Source organism: Phymastichus coffea, unplaced genomic scaffold (assembly GCF_024137745.1).
Source record: "Phymastichus coffea isolate CEN01 unplaced genomic scaffold, Cenicafe_Pcof_1.1 PCOF00265, whole genome shotgun sequence".
NCBI classification, from domain to species: domain Eukaryota; kingdom Metazoa; phylum Arthropoda; class Insecta; order Hymenoptera; family Eulophidae; genus Phymastichus; species Phymastichus coffea.
This window is the reverse complement of record NW_026707076.1, coordinates 60,808-81,738: the sequence shown is the minus strand read 5'-3', so window position 1 is coordinate 81,738 and position 20,931 is coordinate 60,808. Positions and strand designations below refer to the sequence as shown.

Sequence of the window (20,931 nt, the reverse complement as noted above, 5' to 3'; positions counted from 1 at the left end):
TAAATATATAAATAACAGCTGTATGGATGAAAAAGATTGTTTGTTGGTTGGTCAAAAGGTAGACTGGCAGTGATAGGGGGGACGTTATTTATAAGAAATCATTTATTTCTTGATTGAACACAATTATAGTTTTGATAATACAAAACTTATCCTTTATAATAATCAAATATGATTAAAAAGAAACCGAAAGAGAAATTGGCATCAACAAGTGTTTTTACGTTAAAAAAGTTTATTTAATCCGTTTTTGCCAACATAATGTATGTATAATTTGGAAATAACTCTTATAGCTTATTTTCGAATCTATATAAGAGCTATATCGGTATTATAGGGATGTGCTTTTCCAATGTATGTTTAATGACTGACACGCATAAGATATGTATATATATGTTATGTAAATAGAATCAATGCATATTAATTATTATGCCGAGTGCAACGAAAATGACAACTAGAAAAGTAATGTTTTTTCTTGGAATACATCAATGTAGAAGCGGCTATATAGATGCGGATTGAGCATCGATGAATAAAAAAACCACTGGAGGAATGAAGCTGTGAAAATCTGCTGTTGCTTCAGTTGTCGATCCACCTGAAATGTTGCAATTGACAACTGCTTTGCGAAGGAAGACGTGAGGAGATTAGGAGGCGCAAATAGGTGCTTTTGTTCGCACCGAAAAAATGCCAATTAATGTATGTGAGATCGTTGGCGCCAAGTTTGCTGCTGTTCATCCTGCACGTCTGTTATATATAGCTAGAGCTAGAATTGCGTGCAACGTAATCAAGTCAAGTAACACGTTAAATGTAGCACGATTTTTGTTTTTATTCGGCACAATGTAGGTATTTTGCAATGAAAACATTTGCATTAAGTGATGAATGGGTGGTACATATGAAACAATTAAAACGAAGATTTTTGCAGAAGCCACGAGTGACATTTGCCAAGTATATAATAATTTTTATAGAAATAATGTAAACGTTGAAGAAAGCAGCCTTTCTATTCGTACATTATACAAATAAGTTGTGCATTACTTCCGCCAAATTGGCTCGATCTATAAAAGACGAGAATTAAAAGAAAGAAACTCTTGAGATTTGCTGCAAAATTATCTGGAGAATTTGCAATCTTGGACACAGCTATGGAACGTCGATGCTTTGGCAGGAGATCTGACGAGGTAGTTAACCGACAAGGACATTAATTTTTAGGCTCATTCAAGTCTCTAATTCCCGTAAAGTGATCCTCGATCTCTTTCAACGACCTGCCTTCGGTCTCAGGAAAGAGGAAGTAGTAAGTGAGCAGCGCGACTGCATTGACCACAGCGAAGAACAGGAAGACAGCCGGCAGCGTGATGCCGTCAACGACGTACAGGAAAACCTTGTTGACGATCGACGCAATGACGGCACTGATCGAGCTGCCGATCGCCGAGCCGATGTAGCGCACGGACACTGGGAAAATCTCACTGTTGAGCATGTGCACGATGGTCTCGACGCCCGCGGCGTTGGCGAACACCGCCACGATTACGAGGATCGGCGAGGCCCACAGGTACTCGGCCTCCAGATCGAGGAAGCCGAGGAGCGCGACGAGCAGGTGACAGAGGCCGGCCACGACGAGCGAGAAGAAGACGAGCTTGCGCTTGCCCGCGCACTGGATGCAGAAGAGGATGATGAGCGCTCCCAGGACTCGGGTGGCGCCCATGGCCGCGGTGGCGATGGACTCGCGGAACGGCGAGTGCATCTTGGCGAAGAGCACCCCGGAGTAGGTCTGTATGGCGGCCACGCCGCTGAGGAAGTGCAGACCGAAGACGAGCGAGATGGTGCCGAGCGGCAGGTAGAAGGAGCGTCGCAGGAAGGCTCGGAAGTGGCGGCGGAGGCGCCGCGACCAGCCGGGGGCGCGCTCCTCCTCGGGCGGCGCGCGCCGCACGTTGTCCACGAGCGCGCGGTACTCGGCGCGCACGTCCACCGGCCGCACCCAGCCGCGCAGCCACGAGAGCGCGCGCTCCGCGTCGTCGAGACGCCCCTTGCCTGCAGCGTTGAATCCGCGCCAGAGTTAGGCCGGGCGCGCACACTCGGCGTCCGGGGTTGGACGGGTGGGGGGTTTGGGTGGTTGGGGGTTTGTTGGGGGGGGGGGGGGGGGGGAGCACTTACTGGCCAGCCAGACGGGGCTGTCGGGCGTGAGGAGCACGGCCACGGCGGTGACGAGGGGAAAGACGAGGTTGACCAGAGCGACCGTGCGCCAGTGGACCATGCTGGCGAGCAGCAGCGAGAAGAAGGCGCCGAAGGTGGCGGCCAGGTGGCTGCTCGCGAGAAACGAGCCGCGCAGGTGGGCCTGGCTGATCTCCGTGATGTAGGTGCTCGAGGGCGTCTTCACGGCGCCGGCGGTCACCGCGTAGAGCACGCGCCCGAGCAGCAGCATCGTCACGCTCGTCGCGAAGTGGTACAGCAGCCAGCAGGTCGCGAGCAGCAGCGTGGACGAGAGCATCACCACCCGACTGCCCAGGCGCTGTGTGACGAAGCCGTTGGCCACCGAGCCCAGGATGCTCGGGAAGCTTAGGCTTGCTGCGAAACGTTGCTCAAGTGAGTGTTCGGCGCAGGGCTCGCGAGCGGCGGCCGACTCGAGGCAAGCGAAAGCCGCTGGTAAGCTGATATTGCGAGAGTCACCAAACCAAGTCAGCTGATCCAGAGTGACGGGCACGCTGGGGCTCGGGCCATGCAGCTCGGCGATGAGAATGATGTGGAAGCCGGTGAAGGAGCTGGTAGTGAACCGGAGGCAGCCGGAGGCGAGCACGCCGCAGAGCTGCGAGGCCACCCTGCGCAACTTGGAGGCACGGGGCGACCGCTCGTCGCCGATCTGGCCCTCCTCGGACTGGACGCTGCTGCCTACTCTGGAACGAGAACGAAGCTCGAGCTGCCGTCTTGGTGAGTTTCGGTCGATCGGGCTCGCTCCGGCCGCGGTTCGTCCAGCCCGTCATCGCGCGTGCCAGCGAGTGGCGCAGACTCGTCGCTGTCTCGCAGCGACCGGAAGTGCTCGGCGGCCGATCGGTCGAGCCGCGATCGTTGTCGCGCGCGCCGCTGGCGACCGAGTCGACTCGCTCGTGCCTGCGCGGTGCCGCTCGAGACGCGAGCGCGCGATTTCGGGTGCAGGCCGACGTCTCGACGTCTCGACGTCCGAGTGACTTACAACGGTGCTCTGTCGCTTTGCTCGTGACCGGCGTCGCTGCTGCAGGCGAGACTCATGCTGGCAGACGCTTGATCAGCACTGCAGGGATCGGCGCTTGCCGCTGTTCCGCGCGTCGACGAACGTGGAGCCGATGCGCTTCGCCATAGGCGTGCGCGCGACTCGCTCGACAGCGTGCTGAGACTGCTGCGACCGAGCCACTGGAAGAGTCCCGGCTGCCTACTGTGGACGAGCACTGCCGCGGCGAGCCGCTGATCCCCGTGCTGAGCCCGCGAGCGCCAAGATGGACCCACGAGGCGGCGCCGACGGTTGCGGCTTTGTTTATCAGTGAGCGCGCCAAATTTTGAATTTTCTCGCGGAGCTTGGTTGTTCACCTGCACTACGAGCTCAATGCCACGTCAGCATTTTTTCTTGACAATGGACCCGCCGCTACTTTGCACACTCTTATCCTTTTTCGTTGAATCGAACCATTCCTAGGAATATTCTTCCTTCTTCCTTCTGATGTTTGGAAGGCTGATCGCTTGGGAGGCTAGCCCACGCATTAAACTTACCGCAGCTCGTCTTCGCAATTGCGAGGATTCTTGCGAGGATCGGCCGACAGATATAACCAGCGAGTATTTCGTTTTATTCGTTTATTTGAAATATTAGGAATACAGTGCCTTTTCGCACACTGAACATGATTACAGGAATGCAACAATACTCGGAGTGATTTAATTAAGACGACTGAAGTTGTCTCTGAAACAACGCGGGAGTTACATTGATTTCTTCCCTACTGGGATAAAGTACTCTTCAAGACTACAACAAAGTAGAGATGACAGAGACATCCAGCATCCGTCGAAGGAGCTTTATAATCTATAGTTCGTAGCGGCAGCGGTTCTTGACATCAGCTGCGATGCAATAAATACTTGCGTCAAGTTCGTGCAAACATCGATTTTTCCCGTCGTTCAACGTTATTCATGATTTCCAGGCGCGCTCATCTCAGAGTTAGCTGCCACAGGTGCATCGATCGACGACTATTTTTCTAGGGGGACAACTTTCGTGCTCTTAAATGGATTGTAACGCTCGAAAACGTCGCTGTAAGTTCTTTTGAGCGATTTTGGCGAGACCGATTGTCGTTTGACTGAAAGAAAAAAACGATGCTCGTTGGAGCAGAGACGAAAGAAAGGCGGCATGGCAAAAAAAGGCGAAGAAAATAGCTGAACTTTAATGTGCGAAATTACCGTCCTTGGCTGTAGGGCTAGGATTGCCGTTGGATGGCGCATCAGGCTGCTTTGTCGGCGTGGTCGATGTCGATCGGTCGGCGTTTTCGGAACACATCGCCAATGACGACGAAGGCCCAGCGGCGAAGTCCGGCGGCAGCGATCGTGACTCGTTTCGGTCCGGACACGCTTCAGTTCCCCTCGACGGCCAAGTCGCACCGACGGCCAGGTCGCTTCCCCGTTGGGCACGAGCCGTGGGCTCCGAGTCGGTCGGCCGAGGCGGCACGCGCTCGTTCTCGGCGTCGAGAGCTTTCGCTTGCTCGAACGTCAGGCGGTGCTTTTGCACAGCTGAAACGGAGGCGAACGCCCTAGGTGGAAGGTACGTTGGCGACGACGCCGCTCGCGAGCTTACCGACCGATTTTCAGCGAGTTTTTGCCGTCGGCTAGAGCACCGTGTGGCAGCGTTCCGTTTGGCGACAGGCCCTTCAACTGCAAAACGCTCTCTCGCTCCTCCCTGCAAGCATCGCGCGCCGATTGCAACGTTGCGAGAGCGCCGTGCGCCCAAGCTTTTACCTCAAGATGGAGAAGGTCAACGACATCCTCCCGATAGCTTCCACCTTCTTGCGTATAGCTCTGGTGCGCCTTCTGGACCCTGCAAGCCGTTGGGTTGGGTCTCTTTCGGATGGCTCGCGGCTCGCAAGCAAACTAGTAACGAGGCTACAACTAGCGACTCTAGGATCGGCTTACCTGGCGTAGGACTCTGCAACTTCAATTCCTCCTCGGAGCAAATGTTCAAGATTCCGAGTCCGACTGCTGTCACTGGAAAGGAGTAACGTTGATCAGGCAGCGAGCACGGAGACGGCGCGAAGCAACCGAGCAAATACCTTTCTCGGCGAGAAACGGCATGGACCAAGAGAAGGCATCGGCGAAGTTGGGCAGCCAGTAGGGATGTGGCACGCTTCTGAACTGCTTGATGTTGAAAACGTTGTTCTCGTACTTGAGCACGGAAGCCTGGAAAAAATATCGGCGAACAGGCTGATGGACCGAAGCAGCCGAGTAGTCGCGCAGCGAGCTCTCTCAACGTCGCGTCACCTTGTTGTTGTAGACGTCGAGGTAGTTCGGAGCGCTGAACAACGTCAGCAGTGACGGAAATCCGTTCTTGGTCGCGCGGTACATTCTGTAGCCGGAGTCCTGGGCCTCGTGCGCTCGTATCACGCCCAGCAGATGATTCCTGTCCAAGAACTTGCACACGGCCTCGTAGCTGAAAGCGCGAAGAGCAGAGGTTTACGATCCGGTTGGAGCGAGCGCGCGCCCAGCCTCGCTCCGCCCAGCCTCGCTCCGCCCAGCCTCACCTGTAGAAATACGAGCAGCCCCGGACCGTGTTGTGAGAGAAGTGCTGCTTCTTGCTCTCGCTGCCGTAGTCCTCGCACGGATCCGACCAGAGCAAGTCGCAAAGGGGTCCGTGCGAGGGTGGCTCCTTGAACCTGTCGATCTGAAACAGCAATGACCGCCGCGTTACTTTGGCCGTCGCCCGGCGGCCAAGCGCTACGCTCACGTGCCAAGTTCACGTCTTCGACGCGGAATACCGTCGGCGACAAGCCCCCGTGCACGCAGAAGAACTGCTTGTCGAGCACAGCCGCCAGCGGCAAGCAGTCGAAGGCCCGCATGCAGGCCTCGTACACCTCGGCGCTGTACTTGGTGTGACCTGAAAGAGTCTCGGTAGGTGAAACTCGCCCGCTCGCCCACGCGCCCACTCGTGCGTGCTTACACTCCTGCCTGAAGGTGAAGGCTTCGGTGACGTGACGACACTCGTGGTTGCCGCGCAGCAGGTGGAAGCTCGCCGGGTAGTTGACTTTCAGGCTCCACAGGTAGAGCACGATCTGAAAGCAGCAGCAGGCACTGTGCTTCGGGCGGAGCCGGCCGACGAGCGATCGCTCACCTCGATGCCGAAGCAGCCCCGGTCCACGTAGTCGCCCAGGAACAGGTAGTTAGTCTCGCAGGGGTCGCCGCCGATCTCGAACAGGTTCAGCAAGTCGTAGAACTGGCCGTGCACGTCCCCGCACACTGCGACAGAGGCGACAGTACTCGTGAGCATGGCCGCGGAACGGCGCTCGTCGCGCGGCGCGCCTACCTACCCGTCACCGGCGCGGCGATCCTGACAACGTTGGGCTCGGCTCGCAGCACGGCCGCGCCAGCGTCGACGATGCGCAGCGCCGCGTCCACGCTGAGCAGGCCCTCGCGCCGCAGGTGTTCCCTGAGCGGCCCGAGGCGCGGCAGGCCCGTCGCCTCGTCGAACGCCTCTTCGAGCCGCAGCCTGTGCGCCGGCGGGCAGGGCACGTCTGCAAGAGGAGAGGCGGCTTGAGCGTCGGCCGCGACGGGCGCGAGCGACGCCTACCTTTTATCGCGCGCTCCGTGGTGGAGGGCCTCGCCGCCGCCGCCTCGACGAGCGACATGTTGCGCAGCGGCTCCGAGCTGTCCTCGTCCTCGGCCGCGCCCGCCAGCTCCTTCTTCGCCAGCAGCATCACCTGCGACGACTGCTGCTGCTGCTGCTGCTGCTGCTGCTGCTGCTGCTGCTGCTGCTGCTCCTCCTCCTCCTCCTCGTCGCTCGACGGTGCGAGCGGGCGGTCGGACGCCTCGGGCGCCTTGAGCGCCACGGGCTCCCGCTCCGCCAGCACCGGATCGCCGCTGTCCAGCTCCACGGGACTGCAAACGTCAGCGCCAGCGCGAGCGGCGCGCTCGAATGATCAGCGAGGCTTGCCCGGGTCTCGCTCGACGGAAGGGGCTCGTGAGGCTCACCACTCCTTGTTGTCCTGCTCGCGCTCCGAGTCGTCGAACCTCCACTGCTCGAGCCCGGCCAGCAGCTCGGACGACAGCGCCATGCCGGCGACGTCGCCGTCGCTGGAGCTGCCGGGCAGCGTGTCGCGGATCAGTTCGGGCTCGTCGTCGAGGCTGCCGGGGGCGCTGCGCTGGCGACGTCGGGTGCACTGCGACGTCGCCCCGGACTCCTGGCTCGACTTCATCAGCAGTACCGTCAGCTCCGAGACGTACGGCTCCTCGGCGTAGCTCGGCAGCGACACCGCGTCCGTGGCCAAGGCCAGCGGCTGCTCGCTGCGGCTGGATTTCGACGATACGTTCAGGCGTCGGTCGCAACGAGCAGCCAATTGTTTGTTTGTCGCGCGAGAGAACCGTAGCGAACCATTTGCGGACTGACCGACGCTTTGTTTACGCTTTGTCCGAGAGAGCTGGCGTCTGTTTTGGTTTCTCGAGAGAGGCTCCGTTTCCAGTCGACGGCGATTACGCTGGATTTTCGTCCAGCGTTCGCGGTTCGTTTTTTCAGCTGAATTTCGAAGCTGCCTACCTGTTGGTGCCTTCCCGTTGCGGAGTCTTCGACGCCGAGTCCTCTCCTGTCAACTCTTCCTCCATGACTTGCTGACCTTCTTGCTAGGCTGCTCAGTCAACAATTGCCGCGGCACAACCGCCTTGACTCACCTACCGCCAAGGTGCCATCAGGCAGAGGCCGCATGTAGGCGCTCTCGTCGCCTAAACTTTTGAATTTGACCAAGCCTGCTTGGCGGCAATTTGCCGATCCCGTATTTATTTCAGTCGTGCAAAGGATAGATAGTGATACAGTACGCTCGAAACATCAAGATCACTCACAATCGTACGCAATCTTTTATTTTGCATTAAAGCGTACGTTGGGTTGGTTCGGGCGAAACACCTTGTACAAGCGCGGCGAGCACGACGGGCTGAATCCGTGTTCGACGCTGAACTTGTCGTAACAGCTATTTCGTTATTTTCGTATAGAAAATGTTTTACTCCTGATTGCAGACCAAGTCGCCAATTCAAACTTATCTCTATTTTAATTATCCTGTCTGCCTTTATTAAAATTATTTGTAAATAGCATCAGGCAAAGATGCAATAATTTCTGCATAAATTCATCAGAAATTGACAATATGGTAACTAGTTATGAGGCTTCTGCAAAAGCTCGACTGTGAAAGCTGACTAAAGAGATGGTTTAGCTATTATTGGATCGCCGAACGGTCGATCGATTTGGGTTATTGGTCAGACTGGTAGCCTCAGCCCGAGGAAGCGAACGCGATAGTGTATAAGGTAACGGAGAACGGCGACACCGAGAGATGTCGCGAGCAACGAAATAGCATTGAGGAAGAATTTCTTGGTTGCACCTGATTGCAATAGAAGAGCTGCGACGATCGAGGCAATGGTCGTTCGACGCTCGCGAGTAATAGCTCTGGAGCTCGAGCGATCCAAGGCGTGGCGTAATACGACGAGACAGAAAGCCAAAGCTTCGGCCGATAGGAGGTCGAGCTTGCGTTTGCCCACTATCGTATCGATTGGCGAGTTGATCCCCAGAGATATATCGGGGAGAGCAATGGCCCTAGGCTGCGACCACTATTGGCAACGATCAAACGCAGCTGATAAACCCATCGCTCGTGACAGCTAGTCTACGACACTTGCGCCGATTCGGATTGTGGCAAAACTTGCAAGTTGCCAGGGTGCTTTCCTTGATAAAAATAACCATACTTAAAGTTTTGCTCCCGCAATCACGCGCAGCTTTCGCACAATCGCGCAAGCGATTGGCGACTCGAGGCGGTCGCATCGCGCCTACAGCAGGTGCTCGCTCTCCGAAATACCGGCTCCTCCTCTTTCTCGAGCTCGCGCGAGGCCCCGTATCGCCGCAGACGGCATCCAATTGAAATTCCTCCTCGGGCGTCGGCAATGGCTTTCCCTCGCGAGCGCGCGTTATTGCCTCCAACAGCGATGACAACTGTCGCGCGCGCGCGTGCGAGCTTTCGACTTGTCGCTTTTTTATCGTCTCTCGCTCGATTTCACGATAACATTCCTATGGATCGCCGACGGTCCGCGCCTTTCAGCTTTCTTCCGAAGAACAAGCACCGTTCGACGTTCCAACAATTCAACACGCGTCCTCGCAGATATATCGACGTTCCATTATACAGCATCATCAAAAATAAAATGCGCGAGTCTCGAGTATCAGCTCAAACACGGTATATTTAGGTGCAGTTCCAATTTCTAATAGGCCATTCGGGCGCGTAATAATGTAGCCGATGCGGCCTCTCGGTTTATGTCGGCCAGCCAAGAAATACATTTTCATAACTTGACCGAAAGTTCTGCCTACGCCGTGCTACTTTCAAACATGCGACTACCGCGGCAATCCCAAGAGACATTAAAACATTGCCACCAATCCAACTTCTTCCAAGATCGATAACAATTGCGCGATAACTCTTCAAGGCTATGCCAGATACACTCGACTCGACAGAGTAATTACTCGCGAAAAATTCAATTCGTACTAATCGGCTGTTGTCAAGTTGTCGCCTGATTCAATTATACTCATCAGTGCGCGTTCGAGCCACGAATATTAACCGCAGCTAATATCCTCGAACCCAATTTACATTCGTTGTGCGCACACAATTTTCTTTTTCGGCAGATATACATAAACGCTCCGTGACAATTACATAATTACACGCGCCGCTCTGCCGATATCGTATCATAAACATTATGTGTGGCATACATGTATACGTGCGTCCGCGCGCGCGGGCCTTTCTAAATTTATCATTCTTCAAACATCACGACTTGGTTCGTTCACAGGCCGTGACGATGAATGAGCCGCGCGATATTTCCAATACTTGCGATACTCGCGCGCGGCACCGCTGTAAATTAGCTACACGCGCTTTGTAACAATGATAATCCCAATTTCTGATGCATGAGAGGGGGAGCGAGACGAGAGACTCTTTAAGAGAGAGAGAGAGACAGAGAGAGTGAGAGAGAGAGAGAAAGAGAGAGAGAGAGAGAGCGGCGAAGAGGCGCTCGGCGAGAAAGATCGCTTATATGCCCAAATGAAAAAGGAGCAATAGAAGCAGTAGCAGCTAGGCGCGGGCTGGTGTGCGTTAGCTGTGAAGATTGTTGACCAGCACGACAGTGGTTTACTGACGGTCTTTCGGCATTCCAAGCAGAGAGCTGCCGAGAGAGGGAGACAGAGAGAGAAAGACAACGGCGGCGTGCAAAAGCAAGAATTACACACAGTGTGCTGCGCGCTTGGGTCAGTGTGCGTGTATCCATGGCTGTGTAAGTGTCTCGTCGTTTTCTCGCGTCAGAGAGAAAGAGAGAGAGAGAGAGAGTGTGTGTTCCCACGGCTGGGGACAGGAGACGTTCACACACACAGACCGCGCGCATATTACACGTACACACGAGCAAAAGTCGTGAGTTTCGCGAAGCTGCCGCGACAAGCGCAAGTGTATGTGTGCGCGCTCTCTGAGGCGACCTGGTGCACGCACTAACACACGCACACACACACACATCATCACCGCGCATAGTGCGAGAAAACTGCTGCTGCTTGCTTGAGAGAGCAACGAAAACGAGAAAGAGAGAGAGAGAGAGAGAGAGAGAGAGAGAGAGAGAGAGAGGGCGATTATCTTACGAGCAGCAGTAGCCCCAGAGAACACGAGGATACGCACAGTGCCATCCTAAGTTTGACGAAGAGAAAAAAAACACGTCCTACGAAGCCCGCGAAGACGCCGAGAGAGAGACTGTGCGAGAGTGCCGAGAGCTCGCAACATCCGCCGTGCGCTCTCGTCTCTGTGTTGTTCTTTTTATTTTGGCGCGGCGAAAGGGCAGCAGCAATTCGAGCAGCACGAGTGAGAGAGAGAGACGGAAAGAGCCAGAACCAGAGCAAGTGAGACAGGAGGCGAAGATTTTGTGGCTCCGCGAGCGTCCTGAACGCGCCTTACCCTCGTCGTCATCATCGTCGCCGAGGTCGTCGTCGCCGGGCGGCGGCAGTAGCGCCGCTGCTCATGAGGCCTCGGCGTGGTGATCAGGGTCTGCCCACGACCTAGCCTCGCTTTATTCAAAACCTCGTAAGCCTCGTCAGAAAATAAGCAAGTATGAAGACCGAGAAGAAGTCTAGCGAGCCGAGCTGCGTGCCTCCGGCGTCAGTCAAGGAAGACGCTGATAATGCTGAGGCGAGGATCAAAATCAAGGAAGACACACCAGCAACTGGTAATGACAATCTTAATGATGAACCCATCAACGACGATCCTGCTGAGGCTGCGCTCAAAGATGCTGGGCTCGAGGTGGCTGTGAGCACTGCTGATCCCACGATACCTCCTGACAATCAGAATGGCCAATCTGGTAATCAAGCTCTTCTCAATTCTGGCAAACAAGAACAAGATTCCATTGGTGGTAATGTGGAAGAGATGCCTTCTGGTGAGTTGTTTACGTTTCATCGTTGTAAGCCTGATTATGCCATTGTAAGACTCCTTTGGATCGCATGCTTCTTGTCCATTCTTATTTTCAATTACTAATAAAATTCGACACTTAAAAACTCGTCAATTAGTACGTATATCACTTACTCACTCTCTTGCTCTAGCAAATTGTATAAAAATGCACTTTTTATAGAATCTATCAACTAGATGATTTTTCTCCATTGGTTATATTTTTGGCATCTGTTCAACAATATCTTTATAAGTGTGAAGTAAATACAACCAATCTGATCAAACTTGTACTCTACAACTAACGTTTCATTTGGTGTGGTTAAGTGGGAGTATTTAGATACAGGAATGCAATTAATAAACATTAAATGTCTCTTAATAGCGTTTTACTTTTTTCTTTTAGAATGTGGAGCAAATGTCGTTATGCCCATTGACGGAATGCCACCAATGATTGGTAGTGCAATGGTAAAGCAGATAGCTGCTGCAAATGCAGGTGAAGCTCAATACATGCAGCAACAGAGCCAAATATTTGTTTTTACGACACAAATGGCTAATAAGGGAGCAGAAGCTGTCTTGCAGGGTCACTATCCAACAATTATTGCTTATCATATGGCTCAACCAAGTACAAAAAAGTTTCTAGAGGTTTGAAATTATTCATTAGATACAATCATATAAGTATGCAGCTCGTGAAAAATTCAATTGATATATTGATCAATTATAGAAATTTCCAAGCAAAACGTCGCACTTCCGACAAAATCCACCGCAGTGGATGAATAACATTGGTGCAATGAAACAGAAAGGTCTTCAACACAGTCCGAATATGGGATTTCCCAGTGAACAGCCTCCTGATATTCCTCCGCTAGATCCTAATGATCCTTTCTGGAACGAACAGCCAAACATGCGTAACTTAAACGGCAGTAATCCATTGGGAAACCCCGACTCCTCATTAGATGATACAAATATTAATGTGCCTTGCCTTGTGCCCACCTCACCTAATAATGCAGGTAAATTTGCAGAACTTTTTTCAAATTTTGCTGAATAATAGTGGTAATTAAGATTGAGGAATGTATTGGTGTTTAGCGAATCCCCAAGCGATTGGTGGCCCAGCGATAGGTCATAGTCCAAATATGATGGGCAATCCAACCAGTCCGGGCTCTGGAGGGGTGCAGCCGTCGTTACAGGGTGTAAAGATACCCGATGAAAATCTCACCCCGCAACAGCAGCAGCATCGAAATGAACAGCTGGCGACAATTGCGAAAATGCGCCAGATGCTCTTTCGTGAACAAACGGATCCTACCGCTGTCGGTCCTATGGATCCGACGCAAATCGGTGCCCAAGGGCAACTTGGTCCTTCCGGTAGTCTTCCACCAGTAAACGCTCCCAATCAGTGCGGCCCGATGGACTGGCACAAAATGCAGCATTCACTATTCGATGGGAAAAATAAGGTACGTATCGCTATTCCGCTTTACTTTATTGGCATTAAAGTAGAATTGCATATGAAAGAGGAAATAACTTTGATGAACGTCTTTTACAGGTCGGTGTGAATAGTCCAGGTGTGCCAGTCCGTGGTCCAGGTGGTCAATTACCTGGTGGACCAGGTGCGCTACCCCCAGGTTCTGGAAGCAATGGACCACCACCACGAAGTCAAGGTCCTCCACCTCCGTATCATCAAACGACAAGGTCGGCATCGGTGCCGATCGCTATCCAGTCGCCGAATCCATCGTCGCCAAATAATCCAACGAGCAATTTGTCGCTACCGTCCCCGAGAGCAAGTTCTGCCCTCAACTCGCCGGCTGATTGCAATCGTCAATTTCAACTGGGCACCAATCAAAGAGGTCAATTGCCTGGACAGAGTCCAACAAGCCAGGATTCGCCGGCTACAGCCGCGGCGGCGGCGGCGAACGCCAACAGACTGAATCACAGCAATCCTGGTACTCCTATGTCGCAAAATCATCTAGGCGCGATGAGTCCTAGTGGAACGCCGCAAAAGGATTTGGCGTCACTCGATTTTCCAAACAGTCAACCACCTAATGGTATGATCTCTTACCTTTGCTTTCCTTTTAATACTTTGTTCAAAAGAACTTAAACATAGTTAGAGTTGAGCAACCTTTGTTTACTTAAAAAGAATGAGCCTGACATTAACGGATAAGTTTCGTGTGATAAGAACTAATTTTTTCTGTTCAAGTGTTTAATTAAGCGTAAAGAAAAGTTCAATTATCCTATCAGTCTTTTTTAAAAATAACCATGTAGAATCGCATTAACAAATCAAATCTTCGAAGTTTATTTAAAATGATTACTATTGTAACAGTTTCCAGCGTGAATGATCTATCTAGTAGCCTATTCGTTGCTATAGTAAAATATTATTTTCCAGTTGATGCAATGTTTTGTCGATCGTTACCGTCGATGGCGCAACAGAAACAGCAAATGGGTCCTGGTGGTCAAGTTGTCAAAGAGCTCATGCCTGTTCCGAGTCCGCAACAAATATCGTACCTCAATACCTTCGACGGGCAAGAGCTTACAATTCAGAAGCAGCCGAATACGAGTTTAAAAGACGGCAGCTTACCAGCGTACGTATTATAATGTTTTTCAAAACATCAAATATATTACTGAATTAATGATATCGTCTCGTGATTACTCGCAGGAATAATCAAGGCAATAACAATCCGGACATGACGAATCGCATGTTGCCGGGCGCGATGAGCAATAGCGGCGGTGGTAACGACAACACGAGTAATAACCAGTATGGTCCGCGATCGGAGGGTGCGAGCCCATCGATGGACAGCTCAAATAGAGGTTTTGGTGGGACGTTACACAGTCCACACACACCACATACGCCGCACACGCCGGGAAGTGTGGCACCTCACACACCAGTCGACCCTGCAAAACAGCACAACAAAACGACAAGCGCACAAAGCAGTCCTGCCTCGCATAACGCTTCACTCGCGGACATTAATATGGGACCACCTCGTACGCCGAACACCAAATCCGAGACATCTCCAACGTCGAAAGACCAACAGCAGCAGCAGCCGCCACCGCCATCGCAACAGCAACAACAGCAATCGCTGAATCCTGGAATTGGACCGGGTGGTATGATGACTCCGATGGTTGGTCCTGGGGGCAATGGCAATCCCTTTGGCTGTGGGCGACCGACGACGAGTCAAACAAACGACAATATCCCATTGAATCCCAACAACATGAACAACAGAATAGGTGGCCTTGGATCGATGTCGAGCAACAGTTTCGATCCCATCACGTCGCTTGCCCAAATGAGCCAGCAACTGACAAACACCGCTGCGAACAACGCGTTAGGAAACGACAACTCGTCGATGCACTCGGGCAATCCAGCAGGCATGATGTCTTTTAATAACCCTCACAATGTACACATGATGCAGATGCAACAGCAACAGCAGCAGCAACAGCAGCAGGTTAACGAGATGAACGGCGGTTGTCACATGACCGGCGGCCCTGGTGGCCCGACGAGCGAACCTGGCGATGTCACGAGTATTTGTATGGGTCTCGGTGGTCCGGCGACCAGTTATAGTCCGACGCCGCACACGGGTAGTCCAGGCATGTCGGGAAAAATAGGCTCCCAGCAGCATCATCCAATGATGCAGCACAGCGGGATGATGGGACCGGGCCCTGGTCCCCAAGGCCCTAGCAATCCAAACATCAATGTCTCGCAGTCGGGTGGCTACCCGTCGGGGCCTGGTCCTGGGATGATGGGAGGACCCGACGGCGGACCGCAGTCGCGCCACGGCATGCCACCCCAGCACATGCACGGCGGGCCCAGCCCGTACAACGGCGCCAACGTGCAAGTCAAACCGAACGCACCTAACACCATACAGTACTTACCAGCCAGGCCGAACGTCGGCCACGCGCCTCGCGGTCCTCCGAGTCTCGAGTTCCTGCAGCGCTTCGCCAGCCCCGGCATGTCGGATCCTAACAAGATCAACCCACCGTCGGTCAACCTGCAATATTTCCCCAACGGCTGCATGCCTAACAACATGGGGCCTCAGGGTCCTACGCAGCACGGCAGTATGGGACCGGGTATGCCGGGTAACGGACCGCCCGGACAGCCTATGCATCCAAACATGAGGCCGCCTGGGCCAGTGGGTAGGCAGCCGGCCAACATCCGCATGCAGCATATGGGTGGCGGTGGCATGTTTCCTGGCAGTCCCATGGACCCGGACAAGGTGTTCTCGTCCGACATGGTGCCACCAAGCGCGCTCGGTCCGCCGCAGAATACCTACGGGCCTGCAGCACCTGGGCAGAAGCAGTCGAATGCCATGAGCCAACTGGGCCCACATCCTCCTGACGCGACACAGCCACTGCCGCCTAGCATGGGAGGTGCCGGGGGTAATTTCAAGTCCGGGCCGTTCGTTGGATCGGGACCAAGCATGTCGGATCCTAACTACGCCCAGCAGTTCCATCACTTCCAGCAGCAACTGTACGCGACAAACAGTAGGGGCAGTGGGCCACCTCAAGGTCATCCCGGTATGCAGCCCAACGCCCATCAACAGTTCTTCATGCCTAATAAGTAAGACGGAATTGCTCCGTATCGTTATAGATTCGTCTACTGAATTTTTTGTACTCGCGCAAAAGCAAGCAAAGCAATCACGAGTCGAGGGGGCAAACAACAGAGATTCTCTCCCGCGTCGATTATCGCCTTTCTTATTTTTATCTTATTTCCCTTTTTTTAGCGGAAACCGCGCGATACGCCACTGTTTGTACCTTTTATCGAGCTCAATTTTTTTTAAAACGTTTTTAAACAAACAAAAACATTGAGGTGCTTCGGTCAAGTATGTGTTAGTCAAAACAAGCAACAACAGCAACAACTACATCAACTACTACTACAACTACTGACACTGCTACTGCTACTGCTACTGCTACTACTACTACCACTACTACTGCTACTGCTACTGCTACTGCTACTGCTACTGCTACTGCTACTGCTACTGCTACTGCTACTGCTACTGCCACTGCCACTGCCACTGCCACTGCCACTGCCACTGCCACTGCCACTGCCACTGCCACTGCCACTGCCACTACCACTACCACTACTACTACTACTACTACTACTACTACTACTACTACTACTACTACTACTGCTACTACTGCTACTACTACTACTACTGCTACTGCTACTGCTACTACTACTGCTACTGCTACTGCTACTGCTACTGCTACTGCTACTACTACTGCTACTGCTACTGCTACTGCTACTGCTACTGCTACTACTGTTATTGTTACTGCTACTACAACTACATCTACATCTACAACTACAATTACATCTACAACTACAACTACAACTATTACAACAAAAGCTGAGTTCTTGCACAGAGAAAAAGTCTTGTGTGAAAGTTTGTTTTAGTTGCGCTGCGTTCAACGTGAGAATGAGGTTGTACGAATGAGTGAGAGAATAAATAAGAAAAAAAAATTTGTAAATTCAGAGTTAACTGTATTGCGAGAGAGATCGACGATACGGCGCACCTGTACATATATATTATAGAGTTTAAGACAAAATTTGGGCTTTTGCAATCGACGCATAAGCTCATGCATGCTCGTCAAACAATGGAATTTGTTTCTTGATTTGTATTTTCTGGAGAAAGAGTTGAAAAACAAAAAGCTCTGTCATAAATTCGTGATATTTTAATACTCAAATTCAAGAGTTCAGGCACACACAGGAGAGCCCTCGACTCACGGTGATTCAGAATACTTATCTGTTTCTCTATTTTCTGCGTGATGTATACATAGTGTAAACGGGCTATAAGAATGCGGAACGTCGTTGGCGATGAAGTTTCGTGTTTGCGAAAGAAAGAGAAGAAAAGAGAGAACCCACGACGAGCCTCCGTCGAGTCCTTCTTTTGACGTTGAAATACTTAAACGAGAGATAAAAAAAGCTCAAAATACGAATGTACATATATACGATATATACATATTATATATATACATACACATGTGTATCCAAACCACATTAAATCCTACGATATCGTGTCCGCCTCTATAAACCCATTAAAATATAAAGAAGTCCACTCCATTCATGACAACTCTGTGCATAATCATGAAACGAAAAGCCGTTAAAGATTGACCCTTCCTTTTTTTCACGCGATAACGCAACACTCACAGACATATATATATAAATTCACGAATCGACGCCACACATAAATGCTGACACACCTCATTCATTGTAGTGTGTAACATTATATATAAGAAGATATAATTGACTAAGGACAATTACGTTGTTGACGAATGATTTTTATTATAAATGAAAAATAAAATAAAGATATTTACAAGAAAGAAGACTCAGTTATGAGAATAGCGAGCGAAAGAATTAACAGGCGCTCTTCACTGTTACCTGCCTCTATTCATTTTATTACATTTTATATTTGCCTACGTTTTTTTAAATCCATTTTTTCTTTAAATTTCTTTGATTGTTTACTCTTTACTCAATTATCAAATTAATCGAACATCAATAAGCGCCGAACGTTATAATACTATTTACATTTTGCCGATTAGCAAGTTTGAAAGAACCTTTCTTTATGAGACACAAGTAGCACATCGATTACCTAGTTATTTCTATCATGAAAAATTGAACATGAGAAATGAGATTTTTTTGCTTTGTTATTCATCACGAAGTGCGACGCGTAAAACGTAGACAGTCATTGAAGTGATATATAAATTTGTATTTGCAAAATATTCTCGATTATTTTCAATTAAATTAATATTACGTTTATCAATTATTGAACTTGAATTCACATAGATATTTTACGATGAAATATTCGATCTACAAAAAGACTTGGAACTGGCATTGCTTGCGAGAATATAATAATGTACGCAATTGGGCGATTGATTACTAGAAGAATTACTTCTCTCGTCAATCTCTCACGACAGGCTGATAAGAGTTACGAGCATTAATCTCATCTGAAAAATTGTAAATTAGTTTTTTATATCTTTTTATCTGCAAGAATCGTCACACATTAAAGTCCATCAAAACAAATTTATTACCTAGACTGACGTTCTTCCGAAGAACCAGCAACGCCATTTGAGCTAAAGATATAAGAGATTATGTTAATATTATGTAAAAAATGTTTTTATCATGTTATTTTAACAAGTTATACATAGGTGCTTACTCCTTTTTGGCTGGTGTTAAGTCATCCCACTCACTCAGATCATACTTTGATAGATCGCCATCTTCGTCTTCATCTTCGTCCTCCTCATCTTCTCTCTATTGTAAAAAACTCATGTTAAATTCGTACGAGATTAATAAAAAAATTTTTATAAATTACCTCTTTCTCGGCCTCTTCTTGTTCCTCTTCCTCCTCTTGCTCGTCTTCCTCATCTTCTTTTTCAGATTGATCCCTTTTAGACCGGCTACGTGGTGGACTACTGTATTTTGATGAATCTTTGGAATCATCATCAGAGCGACTCTCTACTCTTCGCTTCTTCTTCCGCCTGCCAAACTCGTCAAAGTCATCGTCATCGTCATCTTTACGCTCTTTATATTCAACTACTCCTCTGTCATTGTATCCACCTCCATATCCTGTTCTTTCCTCAACTTCTCCAAACTTGGGTGCATTACACATATTACATTGCTGTCTGCGTGCCCAGTTGACATTGCCACATTTACTACATTGCCAGTCATCAGCACTAAAAGTAATAAATTACAGTATATCTTTGCTGATGTTAGTTTTACACAGGTCAGATTAAAATTAATATAATTCAATGTATTCACATTTAACAGTACCTGTACTGATTTGCATTACATTTATGTTTGTAGATATGGAGTAATGTAATTGTGATACAATACCCTCACTCAATTGAAAAATAATATTTTTATTTATAAATTGACAATATAAAACTCACCTGAACAAGCCTCGGCTCTTTTCAGCAGCAGCTTTGCCAATTTCCTGGCCAAGTTTTTTCTTTTTAGGACATTCTCCTCGTTCTGAGAATGAATAAAAGAAATGATTCTTTTTGATTGCCAAAGATATCAGCATAAATATTTGTCTTAATAAATATGCTTTTTTTACCTTTCCCACAACGATTGCAGGAACTGCGCTTAGCAAAGTTCACATTTGCGCAACTGAAAGTGTATAAAAACTTCTTAGTACAAATGAAGAACCAATTATTATTATATGATAAAAGAAAGAATACGAGTTAAAAAATTAATTAAAATATAATCTACTATTTTTCGCTTTCTTTCTCTTTCTCTCTCTCTCTCTCTCTCTCTCTCTCTCTCTCTCTCTCTCTCTCTCTCTCTCTCTCTCTCTCTCTCTCTCTCTCTCTCTTTGTCGCTTAATGTTGCCGAGTAATTAACCTATCAATAATGTCGCGAGAACTGCAATGCGGAAAATCAGGAATTCTTCTTTGACTTTGGGGGTTGTTATCTAGTCTTCTTAAGGGTAAAGCATATTCATTCCCGAAAAGTTGTTCAGAGGTGCAAAGTAGTAATGCATGCAGTCACGAGAGAGCAAACACAAAAGAAAATCGAACGTACTCGGTGTCGGTGCAAACCCAGTCACCGTAGTTACTTCGCTGGCTATCGTCGTCCGATTGTTTGCCATCAAACTCGGTAGACAGTCTTTTGGCTTTCTTCTCCGTCATTGTGATGATACCCTCGTTGTTTCTGAAACTCTACCTCGTGCACGGACGATGAGTTTTTTCAGAGCTGCAACCACATTTCGGCAGCAGCAGCGGATAAGTAACGGCGGTGAACGATGAGAAATGTATATGTATTATATATGTGATGACCACTGTGTTGTGGCGGCGACGACGGCAGCAGCAGAAATTCGTCGTTTGTCGATCGAGCACCGAGGCAATATCGTGACACAAAAATTCAACAGCGAACGTTTTCAGGGCGGCTGCTAAGTAATTTTTTACCTACATAATATTATATTTATTAAGGGAGAGAATATTTGAAAAGAAAACGTCAAATATACATGTAAATATAAATTGAAATATTAATTCAAATGTAAATATAATTGTATGAAATATATTTAGATATATTAACTTTAGGTAAGAAAATAAACAAATTTTTTATTTTTATAATTTTATTTATGTTTCAACGATTAAGAAGTTATTATTCATTTATTTGAGGTTATTATGTCAATAAAGACTAAAAATAACATTCTATTTCGTACAAACTTATTCACATTTTTCAATCAACATTTCAATTCATATTTGTATTGATTTGACGTTGTTTTCAAATGTTCCCTCTCTACATATGCTTATATATATATACACACACACACACACACACACACACACACACAGACACCCGCGCGTGCGCACACACAGAAGCGCATAAATAGATCAGATTGCTAACGCA

The 20,931-nt window shown here is 49.5% G+C and overlaps 4 protein-coding genes and 1 long non-coding RNA gene across 7 annotated transcripts; 1 reads left to right on the top strand and 4 right to left on the bottom strand.

The window, feature by feature from the left end:
• Window positions 1–203: 203 nt before the first annotated feature.
• Window positions 204–3,428, bottom strand: LOC131674611 (facilitated trehalose transporter Tret1-like). The gene is made up of 4 exons (XM_058953381.1): window positions 3,164–3,428; window positions 2,644–2,867; window positions 2,131–2,541; window positions 204–2,007 (listed from the first exon to the last, which is right to left on the bottom strand). Exons 1-4 carry the CDS (start codon window positions 3,217–3,219, stop codon window positions 1,181–1,183), a joined length of 1,518 nt encoding a protein of 505 aa, XP_058809364.1. The 5' UTR covers window positions 3,220–3,428; the 3' UTR covers window positions 204–1,180.
• A 355-nt stretch (window positions 3,429–3,783) lies between these two features.
• On the bottom strand, window positions 3,784–7,876 carry LOC131674610 (serine/threonine-protein phosphatase 2B catalytic subunit gamma isoform-like). Of its 2 annotated transcripts, none has more exons than XM_058953379.1 (15): window positions 7,718–7,876; window positions 7,156–7,473; window positions 6,755–7,062; window positions 6,495–6,698; window positions 6,299–6,423; window positions 6,128–6,239; window positions 5,919–6,064; window positions 5,712–5,851; window positions 5,452–5,620; window positions 5,244–5,370; window positions 5,107–5,178; window positions 4,933–5,011; window positions 4,776–4,873; window positions 4,381–4,707; window positions 3,784–4,280 (listed from the first exon to the last, which is right to left on the bottom strand). In XM_058953379.1, the coding sequence occupies exons 1-15, from the start codon at window positions 7,780–7,782 to the stop codon at window positions 4,174–4,176; spliced, it is 2,397 nt and encodes a 798-aa protein (XP_058809362.1). In that variant the 5' UTR covers window positions 7,783–7,876; the 3' UTR covers window positions 3,784–4,173. The 2 variants fall into 2 exon arrangements, with proteins under 2 accessions (XP_058809362.1, XP_058809363.1); XM_058953380.1 differs by having other exon boundaries at window positions 5,946–6,064.
• Window positions 7,877–10,282: 2,406 nt separating this feature from the next.
• On the top strand, window positions 10,283–16,148 carry LOC131674608 (protein BCL9 homolog). The gene is made up of 7 exons (XM_058953378.1): window positions 10,283–11,598; window positions 12,007–12,245; window positions 12,325–12,607; window positions 12,684–13,048; window positions 13,138–13,636; window positions 13,975–14,170; window positions 14,245–16,148. Exons 1-7 carry the CDS (start codon window positions 11,277–11,279, stop codon window positions 16,142–16,144), a joined length of 3,804 nt encoding a protein of 1,267 aa, XP_058809361.1. The 5' UTR covers window positions 10,283–11,276; the 3' UTR covers window positions 16,145–16,148.
• LOC131674613 (uncharacterized) lies at window positions 13,441–14,300 on the bottom strand. Its single transcript, XR_009302860.1, has 3 exons — window positions 14,167–14,300; window positions 13,651–14,101; window positions 13,441–13,573 (listed from the first exon to the last, which is right to left on the bottom strand). It is a non-coding gene; the product is annotated as an uncharacterized LOC131674613 (long non-coding RNA).
• A 2,237-nt stretch (window positions 16,149–18,385) lies between the features above and the next one.
• On the bottom strand, window positions 18,386–20,391 carry LOC131674612 (zinc finger Ran-binding domain-containing protein 2-like). 2 transcript variants are annotated; one of them, XM_058953384.1, is made up of 7 exons: window positions 20,101–20,390; window positions 19,634–19,686; window positions 19,467–19,548; window positions 18,890–19,250; window positions 18,734–18,828; window positions 18,609–18,650; window positions 18,386–18,524 (listed from the first exon to the last, which is right to left on the bottom strand). In XM_058953384.1, exons 1-7 carry the CDS (start codon window positions 20,205–20,207, stop codon window positions 18,521–18,523), a joined length of 744 nt encoding a protein of 247 aa, XP_058809367.1. In that variant the 5' UTR covers window positions 20,208–20,390; the 3' UTR covers window positions 18,386–18,520. The 2 variants fall into 2 exon arrangements, with proteins under 2 accessions (XP_058809367.1, XP_058809366.1); XM_058953383.1 differs by lacking the exon at window positions 18,386–18,524 and having other exon boundaries at window positions 18,594–18,650; window positions 20,101–20,391.
• Window positions 20,392–20,931: the final 540 nt, after the last annotated feature.

Excerpts from the sequence above, each read along its gene's own strand:
- LOC131674611 (XM_058953381.1), bottom strand. The coding sequence starts at position 3,219 with ATGAGTCTCGCCTGCAGCAGCGACGCCGGTCACGAGCAAAGCGACAGA. Across the intron at positions 2,868-3,163 it reads CAAAGCGACAGAGCACCGTT|AGTAGGCAGCAGCGTCCAGT; the intron begins GTAAGTCACTCG and ends TTCTCGTTCCAG. Across the intron at positions 2,542-2,643 it reads GGATCAGCTGACTTGGTTTG|CAAGCCTAAGCTTCCCGAGC; the intron begins GTGACTCTCGCA and ends AACGTTTCGCAG.
- LOC131674610 (XM_058953379.1), bottom strand. The coding sequence starts at position 7,782 with ATGGAGGAAGAGTTGACAGGAGAGGACTCGGCGTCGAAGACTCCGCAA. Across the intron at positions 7,474-7,717 it reads CAACGGGAAGGCACCAACAG|CCGCAGCGAGCAGCCGCTGG; the intron begins GTAGGCAGCTTC and ends GTCGAAATCCAG. Across the intron at positions 6,699-6,754 it reads CACGGAGCGCGCGATAAAAG|ACGTGCCCTGCCCGCCGGCG; the intron begins GTAGGCGTCGCT and ends CTCCTCTTGCAG.
- LOC131674608 (XM_058953378.1), top strand. The coding sequence starts at position 11,277 with ATGAAGACCGAGAAGAAGTCTAGCGAGCCGAGCTGCGTGCCTCCGGCG. Across the intron at positions 11,599-12,006 it reads TGTGGAAGAGATGCCTTCTG|AATGTGGAGCAAATGTCGTT; the intron begins GTGAGTTGTTTA and ends TTTTTCTTTTAG. Across the intron at positions 12,608-12,683 it reads CACCTCACCTAATAATGCAG|CGAATCCCCAAGCGATTGGT; the intron begins GTAAATTTGCAG and ends ATTGGTGTTTAG.
- LOC131674612 (XM_058953383.1), bottom strand. The coding sequence starts at position 20,207 with ATGACGGAGAAGAAAGCCAAAAGACTGTCTACCGAGTTTGATGGCAAA. Across the intron at positions 19,687-20,100 it reads TGGGTTTGCACCGACACCGA|TTGCGCAAATGTGAACTTTG; the intron begins GTACGTTCGATT and ends ATACACTTTCAG. Across the intron at positions 18,651-18,733 it reads TTAACACCAGCCAAAAAGGA|CTCAAATGGCGTTGCTGGTT; the intron begins GTAAGCACCTAT and ends TTATATCTTTAG.